Below are 15,851 nucleotides of genomic sequence, written 5' to 3' on the forward strand. Positions count from 1 at the left end.
TGTTCCATTGCATGTATATATCACATTATTCATTTATTTGCTGGTGCGCATTTGGATTGTTTCCACATCTTGGCTATTGTGAATAATGCTGCAATGAACATGAGAGTGCACATATCTCTTTAAGATCCTGATTTCAGTCCTTCTGGATATACCCAGAAACAGGATCAGTGGGTCATATGGTAAATCTATTTTTAATTTTTTGAGTAACCTCCATACTGTTTTCCACAATAACTGCACCATTTTACATTCCCACTAAGAGTGCACAAGAGTTCCACCTTCTCTCTGCATCCTCACCAACACTTGTTTTGATAGTGGCCATTCTGATAGGTGTGAAGTGATGTCTCATTTTGGTTTTGATTTGCATTTCCCTAATGATCACTGATGTTGAGCATCTTTTCATATGCTTATTGGACATTTGTATATCTTCTTTGGAGAAATATCTATTCGATTCCTTTGCCCATTTTTTTTCTCTGATGCATGTCACTAACCTGGTGACTGACTATGCCATGAGGGCCACAGCCAGTGAATAAGGTCAGCAGCTACTCTTTGAGGACTCTAGCACACTAAGACAATGGCTGATACCCAAGCGTGACTCTAGCCTCGATCCTTTGCCCGCTTTATAATCAGGGTATTTTTTTTTTTTTTGAGTTGTAGCTATTCCTTATATATTGTGGATATTAACCTTTGTCAGATGTGTGATTTACAATTATTTTCTCCCATTCTTTAGACTATCTTTTCATGCATTGTTTCCTTTGGCATGCATAAGTTTTTAAGTTCGTGGTATAGTCCCATTTGTCTGTTTATTTTGTTATTTGTGCTTTTGGTGTCACATCAAAGAAATCATTGGCAAATCTAAAGTCCTAAAGATTTCCCCTGTGTTTTCTTCTAGAAGGATAATAGTTTAGGTCTTTAATCAATTTTGAGTTAATTTTTGTATGCAGTGTAAGATAAGGGTCCAACTTCATTGTGTTGTATGTGGACATCCAGTTTCCACAACACCCTTGGTGTTCTTTCCCTACTGTTTAGGCTTGGCACCCTTGGTAAAAATCATTTGACCATATATGCAAGGGATTATTTCTATACTCTCTATCCTGTTCCATTGGCTTATATATCTATCTTTATGCCAGTACCACACCACCTTAATTATTACTGCTCTGTAGTATCATTTTGAAATCAGGAAGTCTGAGTCTTCCAACTTTTTTTTTTTGCAAGATTGTTTTGGCTATTCAGGGTCCCTTGAGATTCCATATGAATTTTAGAACTTTTTTTCTATCTCCACAAAAAAATACCATTGGAAGTTTGATAAGTATTGCATTGAGTCTGTAGATTGCATTGGGAAGTATGAACATTTTGATATTAAGTCTTACAATCCACAAGTATGCAATGCCTTTCCATTTATCTGTAACCTCTCTGAATTTTTTTTAACAATGTTTTGTATTTTTTAGTGTACGAGTCTTTCACCTCCTTGATTAAGTTTGTTCCAAAATATTGAATTCCTTTTTGAGTCTATAGTAAATAGGACTGTTTTCTTTTTGGGGGGGGGTTCGCGGGCCTCTCACCGTTGTGGCCTCTCCCGTTGTGGAACACAGGCTCCGGACGTGCAGGCTCTGCGGCCGTGGCTCACGAGCCTAGCCGCTCTGCGGCATGCAGGATCTTCCCGGACCGGGGCACGAACCTGCATCCCCTGCATCAGCAGGCGGACTCTCAATCACTGCGCCACCAGGGAAGCCTGCAACTGATTTTTGAGTGTTGATTTTTGTATACTACAACTTTGCTGAATTTGTTTATTAGTTCTAACAGGTATTTTTGTAGAATCTTTAGGATTTTCTATATATAAGATCATGTCATCTGGAAATGGAGGTAATTTTGTTTCTTCTTTCCCAATTTGTATGTCTTTTATTTCTTTTTCTTATCTAATTGCTCTGGCTAGAATGTCCTATACTATGTTGAATCTTTGCCTTGTTCCTGATTCTAGAGGAAAAGCTTTCAGTCTTTCCATGTTGAATATGGTGTTAGCTGTGGGCTTTTCAAATATGGCTTTTATTATGTTGAAGTAGTTTCCTTCTATTCCTAGTTTGTTTAATGTTTTTATCATGAAATGGTGTTGAATTATGTCAAATATTTTTTCTGCACTGATTGAGAAAATCAAGTTTTTATCAATGTGGTACATTACACTGATTGATTTTTGTATGTTGAACTATCCTTGTTTCCAGATATAAATTATGTATGATCATGATGTATGATTCTTTGAATATGCTGTTGAATTCAGTTTGCTACTATTGTGTTTAGGATTTTTGTATTACTGTTCATCAAGGATATTGATCTGTAGTGGTTTCTGTTGTCATTGTTGTTGTTGTGTCTTTGTCTGGTTTTGGTATCTGGTAATGTTGGCTTCATTGAACACTCAGAGGGAATGTTCCCTCCTCTTTTATTCTTTGGGACGATTTGAGAAGGATTGGTATTATTTCTTCTTTAAATCTTTGGTAGAATTCTCCAGTTAAGCCATCTTGTCCTGAGCTTCTCTTTGTTGAGAAGTTTTTGATTACTGCTTTAAAGAACTGTTTGTATTCAGAGTAGTTACAGGTCTGTTCAGATTTATTATTTCTTCATGATTCAGTCTTGGTAGGTTGTATGTTTCTAGGGATTTATTTATTTCTTCTAGGTTGTCCAACTTGTTGGTTGATGATTGTTCATAGCAGTCTCATAATCTTTTTTATTTCTGTAACATCAGTTGTAGTGTCCTCTCTTTCCTTTTTAACTTCATTTGATTCTTCTTTTTTTCTTAGCCTAGCTAAGCACTTGTCAACTTTTTTCATATTTTCAAAAAAAAAATCAACTCTTGCTTTTGTTGATTTTTTCTCTATTGTTTTCCTTTTACCTCTTTCATTTACCTCTGCTCTAGTCCTTATACTTTTCTTTCTTCTACTCACTTTGGGTTTAGTTTGTTACCACAATAAACTTCTCTCTTAGCACTGCTTTCACTGTATTGCATAAGTTTTGACATATAGTGGTTTCTATTTCACTTGCCTCCACATATTTTCTAAATCCCCTTGTGATTTCTTCTTTGATCCAGTAATTGTTTGAGTCCATTGTTTAAACTACAATGAGATATCATCTCACACCGGTCAGAATGGCCATCATCAAAAAAGCTAGAAACAATAAATGCTTGAGAGGGCGTGGAGAAAAGGGAACCCTCTTGCACTGTTGGTGGGAATGTAAATTGATATACCCACTATGGAGAACAGTATGGAGGTTCCTTAAAAACCTAAAAATAGAACTATCATACAACCCAGCCATCCCACTACTGGGCATATACCCTGAGAAAACCATAATTCAAAAAGAGTCATGTACCAAAATGTTCATTGCAGCTCTATTTACAATAGCCAGGACATGGAAGCAACCTAAGTGTCCAGCAACAGATGAATGGATAAAGAAGATGTAGCACTTATACACAATGGAATATTACTCAGCCATAAAAAGGAATGAAACTGAGTTATTTGTAGTGAGGTGGATGGGCATAGAGACTGTCATACAGAGTGAAGTAAGCCAGAAAGAGAAAAACAAATACCATATGCTAACATATATGTATGGAATCTAAAAAATAAAAGAAAGAAATAAAGAAAATGGTCAGAAGAACCTAGGGGCAAGACAGGAATAAAGATGCAGACCTACGAGAGAATGGGCTTGAGGATATGGGGAGGGGGAAGGGTAAGCTGGGACAAAGTGATAGAGTGGCATGGACATATATACACTATCAAATGTAAAATAGATAGCTAGTGGGAAGCAGCTGCATAGCACAGGGAGATCAGCTCAGTGCTTTGTGACCACCTAGAGTGGTGGGATAGGGAAAGTGGGAGGGAGGGAGATGCAAGAGGGAAGAGATATGGGGACATATATATATGTATAACTGATTCACTTTGTTATAAAGCAGAAACTGACACACCATTGTAAAGCAATTATACTCTAATAAAGATGTTTAAAAAAAGAGTCCACTGTTTAATTCTATGTATTTGTGAATTTTCCTGTTTTCCTTTTGTTATTGATTTCTAGTTTCATTCCTTGTACATACATGGGCTTTTGAAAGAGACTTGATAATACCAGTAAAGAATATCTTTACATTTCAAATGGCTTGCACAAGTCTTGTAAATACACAAGCAACATAGTCAATATCTGTAATAATCTGAGGCTATCACTTCAAGGCCAAAGAATTATGAACTATATAGATACCAGGATTTCTTTAAAAGACTGAACCAGAAGAAAATGGCTTAAAAGTCAAGAGTTTGACACTTAGCAACATTTAATAATTCTTTTACTCACTGTAAAAAACTACAATATATCATTGGCCTTATTATTAAAAACACATTCAAATACTACAACAAAACGTTAAAAAATAGTCTCCAGAAACAAATGTAAGTAAATATTGTGCTGTCAGTACAGTGCCACTAGCCACATGTGGCTACTGAACATGAAATATGATTAGTGCAACCAAGGAAATGATTTTTAATTTAATTTAATTTTAATTTAAACAGCCACATGTGACTAATGGCTATAATATTGTACAGTTCAGCTTTAGAACAAGTGAAGTAATAGACCCTCATTTTTCGATGCTGATTTATCACATTTAAATTAGAGCATTCAATTTGTTGAGGAGAGAAATGGGGTAGAAACATGCTGTGGAATGACACAGACACACTTCAGTGTTTTGGTAACAAAACTGGAAACTCTATCAACTCAGAACTAGGTTAAACGAACTTAAAGTAACTTTGGTGGGACAATGATAAGTCATATAAACATTTAAGAGTGCAATGATTGGAAGAACGATTAGGTTTATTTTGAAAGTTTCCTATGTGAAGAATTAGAACCAAAAGAAAAGATTTCTAATGTGTGTGTCCTTATTTAGAGGAGCCTTGTCCTAAGCTGTATGGCTTGACCTTTATACTGATGTTACAGTACTATAATTTCACTTCCTCTCCCTAAGAAACACAGTCCAAACAAAGAAATCACCCTGGAGTAACAATATTTCCACTCATGTGACCTCAAGTATATTAATAGAAATGGAGGATACTTTTATTCTGAGAGGACAGTTTAGAGACAAAGCTTATAAAGTCATTTGAGGTCCTCTGGAGGGGATCTCATCTCATACTTTTAAGATCAGCTAGAACCAGGGTTGTAGGGTCTGTACATTGACATAATACTAGTTGGTTTGTCTCAATGAGTTTGTGGGTTTGGACTGTGATCTCTGATTCTTACTGAAATCTAGAGAAAAACTGTTTACCAAATTTCAAATAATTATCTTAAGCACAAAGACTGTTTTTATGATTTCACTAAGTTTTCTCCTACATTTCACATTTTCTGTAAACTTGAATCATTTAGACTGCTCCTTTCCAGGCCTTACATTTCTTAAAATCAAACTATGAATGATGATGTTTTGCTGTTCTGTCATCATACTCAGTACTGGAAACAATCTTTCAAATTTGGTTTCCTCTTCATAGTAGCATTATTCACAATATCCAAAAGATGGAAACAACCCAAGTGTCCATCAACAGATGAATGGATAAACAAAATGTGATATACACATAATGCAATGGAATATTATTCAGCTTTAAAAAAGGAAGGGAATTCTGACATATGCTACAACATGGATGAACCTTAAAGACATTATACTAAGTGGAATAAGCCAGTACAAAGAATAAATACTATACAATTCCACTTATATGAGCTACCTAGAATGGTTTAATTCATAAAGACAGAAAGTAGAATGGTGGTTGCCTGGGGGGAGGGGAATTATTGTTCAATGGATACGAAGTTTCTGTTTGGGATGATGAAAAATTCTGGGGATAGATCAAGATGGTGGTTGCACAATATTGTGAATGTCGTTAGTGCCACTGAATTGTACACTTAAAATGGTTTAAATGGTAATTTTTATGTTACGTAAATGGTAATTTTTATGTTACGTAATTTTATGTAATTTTATGTAATTTTTATTTTAACAGAAATTATTTTTATTTTCTTTCCTCCTACCTTGGATTTCATTAAACCATCCTTGCAGTATAAGTGAGGTCATCTATAGAGAATGGCTGGTACTGGCTTTTTTTGTATTTTTCCTCTAGCAAATGTAGTTTAAGAACATGTTAATCTGATTTCCAATCACATAATCAGGTGGATGAACATTATCAGTGTTATATGCAATAGTCATGTCCCAGGCATCAATAATACCCACGTTGAGATCCACAAAAACATCCCTCATGATAAGATTCTGAATATAACCATGAAAGTCACTAAACATCTCTGCATTTTGAGACATCCCCCTGGTGTTTTCAGTTTTCAGGATCTCTGGGCTTCACAAGAATAGATGTTCAATGGCCTTTTGAACATTGATGGTCCTGCGGATAAAGATTGTGATGGGGAGGGGCCTGAAGTGCTGACCGAGAGTGATGACAATGGCTGTGTCATTGTCTCCTGCTACCCAGTCAATTTCCCATGGGATATAATTTTCATCCTTCACTGAGAACAGATTTTTGGTAATAAATGGATGACCATGCTTTTTCCACTGAATCAAAATATGTCTTTCAGCATCCAGAAGCACATGTGTTTTAAAGATCCCAGCTCCATGATGATCAAAACATTTTAAGGCTGATGGGAAAAAAAATCAATAAATCTTTTAGCAAAAGGAAAATAATGATATAATTTTTAATGCACGTATTTGTAAAATTCTAGCCAAGATCACTTCTAACTCTAAGAGCACTGCTGCCTGTGGGAGGAAGGGAACTTTAACAGATGCATTCAAATCTTAGCAAAATTTTGAACTTATTATCAGCATAGAGAAAGAGGAAGAAAATGTTAATATTTGTGAATGAAGAAAATAAAATTTAACTTTTTATTAAAAGCCCAAATCCAAATATTTGGCAAATTTTGAAAAATAATAAACGTCAGAAAAGGGAAGCAAAGAATTCTACTATAAAAATAACCTCTGAAGGCAACTATAGTTTCAAAATAAAAATAAAATACATACTTTTTAACCACTTTTGGTAAGTAGTGAATCCACTGACACAGTGTTGAATCTCCCATGAGGTAAGTAAGTTTTCTCTTCAAGCAGTCATTTATATTTTTTGTTTCATTTAACTCGATCTGTTTGCAAAATGCTGCAATCCACCTTCTTTTTACAGTATAACCGCTACCGCTGGGAAAAGTCGTCTTCTTGCCAAGCTGACATTTTGCTTCTATGTTCTCATTCTCTGGCAATAAAAACTCCCACAGTCAGCAACTTTTATTATCACAAATTATTTCAGAAACACTTTCCTCATTTTCTTCCTCTTTTTCCCCTTTTCCCTCCACCCTTCTCTGTCTCTGCCATCCTCTCTTCCCAAATATTTATTTAATAAGTTCATGTTAAGGGATGAGTTAAAATTTCTCACTTTTGAATAATCCCAATAATGAATGGTATTTCCTAGACTGGGGTTAAATTTTTTTCTTTGTGCATTTGCAATGTTTCCCAGGGCTTCATCTTGTCCCTAATGTCACTCAGTTGTGAGACAGCTAGCCAAAATCAGGGGGAAATGTGTGGTGGCAAAAGAGCAGGACTCGGTAGCCCAGCTGAATATCATACCCATGACACTGGCCAGGGGGGACTGGACATCTTCTCCTCCTCAAACTCCTTATCCATGTAGAAAGCTTGAACACCTTTACAAAATGACTATTACACGTTGTTTATTTTGTATGTATCAGAACCATGTTTTCTAGTTAATAGGAAAACTCCTTCAATGTTTCTCTCTTGTGCCCAGAACTGAACTTAATATTCTGTGTGGTCTGATTAGTGCAGAAAAAGAGAGAAACATTATCTGCTTATTCTGGATATTCCACTTTGAAGTGCCCTAAGCTGAATTTACTGACTCGTATCAAGCTTTCCATCCATGTGTGGCTCAGGCCATTTTTTATTTTGCCACTTTAAAAACACATCTTTTTGTCATCTACCTACATTGTTCAGATTTGGGGTATATGTTTAGGGACTTAAGTTTATCCATATCGAATTATATCAGGTTTATAAAAGGCTCCTAAAATAAGTCTGGCACTGTCTTATAAGAAACTGCCTGACTTTACTAGAAATTACTGTCCAGGCAAGAGAGAAACCACAGGGGTGTTAAGAGGACTCAAGTGGCTTCAAGGGTCAAAGAACTTTCTTTGGTGTAAATGCTGGGTATGGACAATGGTTGCCATGGCAGAGAAGGGATCTGTCTTTCCCATAGACTGTGAGCTTTAGGTCTGGGTTCCTGATCCATTTATATCTCCACAGGATTTAGCAAAGTTCTTTGCCTATAGTAGGTCCTCAATAAACATGTGCTAAATATATGAGAAAAGGGCAATGGATAAATGCATACCCCATTGACTGTTAAAACAGAAGTAATTTGCTTTTCTGAAGTTGACTTTACTTTCAGGATAGCAGAAACATCACTTTGATAAATGAGATGGCTTTGTATTGCCCACTGAAGTTTATGTGATAAAATTTAAAATATTCACAGGAATTGCTAGTTCATAGAACTTTAACTGAGATGGTTTGGCTGAAAGAGAGACTTTCTAGCTCTGTAGTTCATTTGAGACATTTTCACCAGTATCCAATTATTGGCTTTTCAGGAACAAATCCCAAATTGAAATACAAGTACAAATAACCTGTACATTTTGAGAGAAGGCAGCTGAAATGAAGGGTTACCTAGCCTTTTATATCTGACTCAAGATGAAAATTGGTTTAAATTGATATGAAAATATTTCCAAGAATAAAACCCCTTCTGCAAAACCCAAGATGATTAATACTATTTATTTCAGGAAATGAAAGATTGAAAAGGTTAATGTTCAAGAAATAGCTCTTAAAGTAAGAATGTCCTTTAAATGGATAAATTATGAACACAGTAGACTTGTTACATGGCAAGACCTCAATGGAGGTAAAGTCCTTCATTATTTCAAGCCCCATGTTGGACCTTCAAGAAATGGGAAAGTAAAATAGCCTGATAGCTGTCCAGACATTAAAGTAACAATGAATCATGGGGGACTTAGAGGGATCAAACCACTCTCAACTCTCTACAAATACTTTTTTCTTTATTTTGATATATTTTAGATATTTTGCAGGAAACAGACGGTCCAAGATTCTATAAAACTGTTCTCCTACTGATGACAAGAATGCAGAGATCCAGAGAGTCACTCACCTTCTTTGTGCAATTAATCAAATATATATCTCTTTGATTTTACCTTCCAAATGATTTTCTACCACAAGCCACCCTTTCCACATTTACCACTCGTAGTAATTCAGTTCTTCATGGACATTTTCCTAGGCAGGTACTTCTCTAACTCGACCGTGCATCAAAATCATCTAGAGTGCTTGTTACAACTCAGATTGCTGGATTTCCTCTTCAGAGCTTCTGATTCGATAGTTCTGGGCACTTGAAGAGATCTCTGTATTTCCATGGTCATAGCAGCATTATTCGCAATAGCCATGATATGGGAACAACCTAAGTGTCTATCAATGGATAAGTGGGTAGAGAAAAATATGGTTTATATGTACCATAGCCTTAAGAAAGTCCTGCCATTTGCAACAATATGGATGACCTTGGAGGACATTTTGCTAAATGAAATAAGCCAGATATAGAAAGACAAATACTGCATGATCTCACTTTTATGTGGAATCTACAAAATCTGAACTCAGAGAGTAGAAACAGAATGGTGGTTGCCAAGAGTTGAGGGTTGGGGAAGTGGGGAGATGTTGGTTAAAGGGTACAAACTTTCAGTTAGAAGATGACTAAGTTCTGGGGATCTAATGTACAGCATGGTGAGTATAGTTAATAATAATGTATTGCATACTTGAAATCTGCTAAGAAAGTAGATATTAAGAGTTCTCACCACACACACAAAAATGCAAATTATGTGAGGTGATGGATATGTTAATCAGCTTGATTTTAGTAATTGTTCTACAACGTACATGTGTATCAAAACATCATGTTGTACACCTTCAATATATACAATTTTTATTTATCAATCATACCTCAATAAAGCTAGAAAAAATTAGTTCTGGGGCAGGGCCCACAAATTTGGGTTTCCAACAAACTCTCAAGTGATGCTGAGGCTGCTGATACAAGGACATTACTTTGAGAACTATGTCCTAGATTGTTATAATATTGCCTTTCTGCGCCTTTGGGTTATCCCACCTAAATACATCCTCTGTGCTGCCTGTTTTATTCCCCCACACCAAATCTTTCCATAACTTTCCATCATCAACCTGCAGGATAAGGACCAAGGTCCTCAACTGGCATAACACTTCCTACGAGTATCTACTTCTCCAGCCTCTCCTCCCTGCACTCTCCTTCACAAATCCCCCCAGGAGTCTATTTTCTGTTCTCTGTTATCTCCTTGAGAGCTCACTGTGCCAGGGCCTTGAAATATTATAGTGAATAAGTAGGTCAAATCTTATTCACTATAATATTTCAAGGCCCTGGCACAGTGAGTTTCACCTCAAGGTATAGGTCTTACCAATTAAGATGGTCACTTTACTGATCAATCAAATTCATTTCATCAGAATGAAATCCATCTGGGGGAAGGAAGGACTTCCAGGCCCAGAGCCACAGAGATCTCCAGGAGGGACAAAGGACACATTTTCAAAAATTGAGAGGGATTGCTGGAATCCCAGGAAAGGATTTTTTTAGGTCAAGTGAAAAATATTTTCTTTATCAAGGGCATCTGAGGGCTGGAAAGCAGAGAGGCTGGGGTATCTGGACAGTGATGGCTGCATAGAGCGATGGAGTCATGGGAGACTGTGCTATAGCCTACCGACTTTAGAATAGGGGATAGGATTCCAGTTCTGACTGCCGCTTACTAGACGCTACCGACACTGGCCAACCATAGTCGCTCCAGAGTATCTTACTGAGGCGCCTATCAGACCTCTATTTGGCACAAATTAAAATTTGTCTCAGTGGAAAACTTGAACTTTAAAACTTGAAACATTGATTCTTCTACATCCATTCCAGGTAAGGTTGAAGTTGACAAAAGAGACCAATAGCCAGCTACCTCGTAAATTTGGTTACCAAAGCCAAACTTTGATGGGACCTTAAAATTAGGATTAAAAATATGTACTCATGGGGCTTCCCTGGTGGTGCAGTGGTTGAGAGTCCGCCCACCGTTGCAGGGGACACAGGTTCGTGCCCCAGCCTGGGAAGATCCCACATGCCGCGGAGCGGCTGGGCCCGTGAGCCATGGCCGCTGATCCTGCGCATCCGGAGCCTGTGCTCTGCAACAGGAGAGGCCACAACAGTGAGAGGCCTGCATACCGCAAAAAACACACACAAAAAAACAAAAAAAAAACAAAAACAAAAAAAAATATACTCGTGGTATAAAGGCAATCATTTCAATGTGTCTTGTCTAAGTATTGAGTGTGCTTGTGTATCACATTTCAGAAGGGGTCCATAGTATTAGAAACATAACAGAAACGGAAAGAATTGTCAACAACTTGTTGCCTGTGTGATGTGTTCTCATGTGATACCCCTTGTTTATTTTCCTATCATGATTTTCAATAAAACTCTTAAATTAAGAGGAAAAAAGACTTTTTTAACTTTGAAGAAGTGAGTGTCTGAGGAGGTAGCATCTGATTGACTCTGCAGTTAGGGTTGGGAGAGAGAACCCTGGTAGGAAAATGTATTTACTTTGTGACAAGTGAAAGAGAAACAGGCTTAGTCCCTGGACTTGTGGGAAAGAAAGATGCCACAGAACCTGGCGTGGGCCTAAGAAGGGGCACTAGAGCTTAGTGATAGAATGATCCGTGAGAGTTCTTGGATCCAGAATCACCAATGAAGCCAACTGTTCCTTGTGTGGGCACTAAATCACCTTTGAGAAGACTGAGATATCTACTTCCATGCATTGGTGGGGGGGGGCAGGCAGGGGGGCTATGGAGGCAGGGGAGAATAGATGGTTTGTATAGAGCAGGGGATCCAGGAAGTAAATGCGTCTTTTGGGAAGTAAAATGGGGTCAGGCAGATTATTGTCAGGAACATAGCTCACTTGAGAAGCATGATTAGACCCAAAATACAGATCTGCAGATCTGCCAGACCAGGGACTTAGCATTTCCTGAGAGCAGCCAGGAGAGTGTGCAAGGAGAGCTCCTCCAACCCAAGCTGCAAGGAGGACCATCTCAAGAGGGAGCAGATGTGGCCAACATGGAATATGGAATCAGCACAGGTAGTCTCTGCCCATAGCGTTAAGACATGGTTCTGAGACCTTCAAGACAGGGAGGTCTCTGTCTTTGCAATTATTTAGGCCTTTATGTCTCCATGATTATGTCTCCTTTAGTTTTCAGTAAAATATTTATTTGAAAAAGTACAGCCTCTTTTGGCTGAGCCATAGGATAAATGGGTTTTTTCACACCTTGACCAAGAAAACAAAAAGAAGTAAAGGTGACCTAGGAGTGGAAAGGCAATCCTGTAGCCAGGCAAAGTCTGTTGTATCCTACCCCCTCCCCTTGTGTCATCATAATGTTTGAATTGGATTTGAACTTGAATTTCCAGGATATTGTGATATCCAACTTGCTCTTCTCGAAAACCAAGGCCTTTCTACAGCAGCATTTACCGACTATGGAACCACAATCCCTGAAAATGATCCATTAAATAGGTGGTCCAGGACTTCCATGGCAGTCCAGTGGTTAGGACTCTGTGCTCCCAATGCAGGGAGCACAGGTTTGATCCCTGGTTGGGGAACTAAGATCCTGCATGCCGCGCGGTGCAGCCAATAAATACATAAATAAATAAGTGGTCCACAGTCAAGTAATTTTGGGAAATGATTTGTGTTCCATCCCACTTGAAGGAATAGAGACTAAAGTTAAGGGATACTCTAAGGCTCTGCCTACTCGCCTGACCTCCTTTCTCCCTCTTATTGCATTCCAGCCTCCCTGGTCCTCCTCATGGTTCCTGGAATATTCTAGCATGCCATTGCTTCAGGTTCTATTCCTCTTCCTGAAATAGTGTTCCCCCCATAATTCACAAGACTCTCTTCTTCATTTCATTCAGGTTACTGTTCAAGTGACCCATCCTCAGATTGGTGCTCAAGACAGGTCTTACCTGACCACACTTTTAAAATAGCATTCACCATCACATTCAGATCTCTTCTTATTCTGACGACTTTATACTACAAATCTATTTGTTTATTGGTTTGTTGTCTTTCTACCCAACTACAATGTTAAATTATCAACCCCTAGAGCTGTGTCTGGAATATAAAATGTGCTATTTATAAATTGAATGAATGAATGGTGAAAAAAATAGTTACAGTTATTGCCTCACAGAGCTTACAATTTAACAGAGGGTATAAAATATATATCTGAAATTTAATAGTGTAATGAGTATTATGACTGGGGAAGAATAGAATTCAGTGGAAGAGTATGGGACTAGCATTTTACCCAAACACAGAGGAAATGGTGTTTAGATGAAGGCTTGTGAAATGCCAGAGCTGAGAGACACCACAGTCCGTTTGTGAAATTAAAGGAGTTCAATTTGACAGAGAGCAAGACAGCAGAAAGGTGAGATAAGGGGCTTCAGAGCTAGGTAAGTCCTTGTAAACAAATTAAAGAGTTTGAATTTCATCCTTAGAGCAATGGGATCATATTGTTTTGAGCAAGTAAAACATTAGTCTGGGTGTGGAGTGGATAGGAAGGAAACAAGGCTGTGAGCAAGGAAACATCTCTGGAGATTGTTGTAATAATCTAATTGAGGTAGGATGATAGTTTATACAAGGATAGAGGCAACAGCAATAGAGTGAAATGGCTTGGTTCAGGAGATACTTGGGAGGTACAATTCACAGGATTTGGTGACTCATTTGATGTAAAGGGTGAGGTAGACTAAATAATGATAGCATTCCTTCCCCTTGGGTTTGTTGTTTGTTTTGGGGTTTTTTTTTTGTTGTTGTTGTTCTTTTTTATTATTTTTGCATAGCATCCATTAACACTCTATAGGATTGGTATTCCATGGAACACATTATAGAAAATACTGGTCTCCAGAAAATTCCTGAATCTGGAAGTATTACAAACTCTGGAGAACTATAGACCTACATGAATTGCTTCATTGGTTGTACTCCTTTTAGCAAATAGTTCAGGATGAATAAAACCACAGTTGTAGAGGTGACCTGTATGGGACCCTGTGAATATATTACCATCTGCACTGAATCTCTGATTATAAACTAGTCAACATAAGGGAGCTTGATTAAGAAAAGTTATTAGGCAGTGTTGTTCTGAAACTAAGTCTCCCTCTTTGTATTGATGATTGTGTTTGAAGGCCCGTTTACCTGCGGAAAATGATCCATTCTTTCTCTCTAAGATAGGAAATATTTGCATTCCTGGTGGTCACGTGGGTCAGTGCCTCACAGGGAACACATGGAGGCTTCACGCAGTAGAAGGCTTACTGGTCACGATAGTGCAGGTTCTCGCACAGTTCAGCACTTGAATTTAAAGCCAGGGCGTGATCAGTATTGACATGGGAGGTGCCATTGGCAAACTGGCCTGTGAAGATCACCCTGTCATAGCCTTGGTTCCTTGCCCTCCAGAGAGCCAACACCCCTTCACTGAGGAGAATGAGCAGGACAGACAGAGACACCCGGCCCTCCCAGAGCAGGGTGAAGCTGACGAGGTAGGTGCCATTGTTGAAGTCTGTCACCTTTCCCGAAGTGCCTGCCTTCAGAGCTGGGGAGGACATCCTGGCCCTCAGGAAATCCCTGCCATATTCCTTCCTGCGTCCCAAGTGGTCCCTCACCTCCAGCAGGACGTCTAGCTGATCCTCCCTGCAGTATGTGTCTTGAGGGCTGAGAAGGGTGGCTTTGCTGTGTGTGGCGCTGGTGGTGGAGCTTACGTGGGAGAAGGGTCTGGGTGGGATCAGCTGGTCTAGCTTCTCCATGATCCCCTTTATTCTCAGCTCAGTCTCTGTTGGTGAAAATTCTGGATCCAGTGGTGCTTCTGGGTAGAAGGACTTTCTGAAGGTGCTCCAATGATTCAGAGAGATAGGGTTTCTCAAGCTGAACAAGAACTGAAGTACTAAGAGAAAAGGGTTATATTATCAGCAAATAATATGGCTTGTTTTTCAACATAAATTATTATGGTTTAGTTTACATACATTTCAGTAGATGCAATCACATATCAAAAATGGATTCTAACCAGTTTTCAGTTTTGGAATCACAGGATCAATTTCCATGAAATGTGACTTCCTGTGCTGCCAGCTGATGATTTCTTCTAGAAGTCATTGGCTTAAAAATTAAATATATAGAATAATTATATACTATTTGATGATTGGATTTTTGTGTTTCCCTTCACCATCTCCTTATCTGGCCTATTTTTCTTTATGCAAATCATATAGCCATATTATAGACAATATGGAAAACAGCATATTTTTAAAAATATGATCCTACATAAGCTTTGCTATCTTTATAGTATTTTTTAATTATTATGTCCTTTTTTTTCCTTCTATACATATATTTTATCTAGTTGTAATCATACTAAAAATATAGTTCTAATACTTTTTCGCAGATAATACCATGGTTTATAAACGTTTTAATATTGTTACATACGTTTCATGATCATTTTTAATGATTACATGATACTCCATCAAGAGGATGTAAAATGGGTTGTGTGGCCAATGATATTGGACAATTGGATTATAGCTATTCATCTCCATTTTACATCACATTTGGATATTTTCCAACTTTTCACGTACAAGATTACTTCCTTATGATGGATTGCTTCCTTATGATGGATTCCTAGGGATGGAAGTACCAGATCATATATTATTGAATTAAGTTATAAATCAACCAAAGTATAAATATAAACATTTTTATTCTTCTTGACT

The 15,851-nt window shown here is 37.9% G+C and overlaps 1 protein-coding gene and 1 non-coding gene across 2 annotated transcripts; both read right to left on the minus strand.

The window, feature by feature from the left end:
* Window positions 1-475: 475 nt before the first annotated feature.
* LOC114887827 lies at window positions 476-605 on the minus strand. The gene has a single exon (XR_003791592.1). It is a non-coding gene; the product is annotated as a small nucleolar RNA SNORA3/SNORA45 family (small nucleolar RNA).
* A 5,170-nt stretch (window positions 606-5,775) lies between these two features.
* NXPE2 (neurexophilin and PC-esterase domain family member 2) lies at window positions 5,776-15,209 on the minus strand. Its single transcript, XM_029207019.1, is given in 5 exon segments — window positions 5,776-6,633; window positions 7,014-7,227; window positions 8,900-8,969; window positions 14,302-15,043; window positions 15,164-15,209. Coding segments are annotated over 5 exon segments (1,590 nt in total). The 5' UTR covers window positions 15,201-15,209; the 3' UTR covers window positions 5,776-6,106.
* Window positions 15,210-15,851: the final 642 nt, after the last annotated feature.

This window comes from Monodon monoceros, unplaced genomic scaffold (assembly GCF_005190385.1).
Source record: "Monodon monoceros isolate NGI ecotype Baffin Bay Population unplaced genomic scaffold, NGI_Narwhal_1 Super_Scaffold_7, whole genome shotgun sequence".
Classification (NCBI taxonomy): Eukaryota; Metazoa; Chordata; class Mammalia; order Artiodactyla; family Monodontidae; genus Monodon; species Monodon monoceros.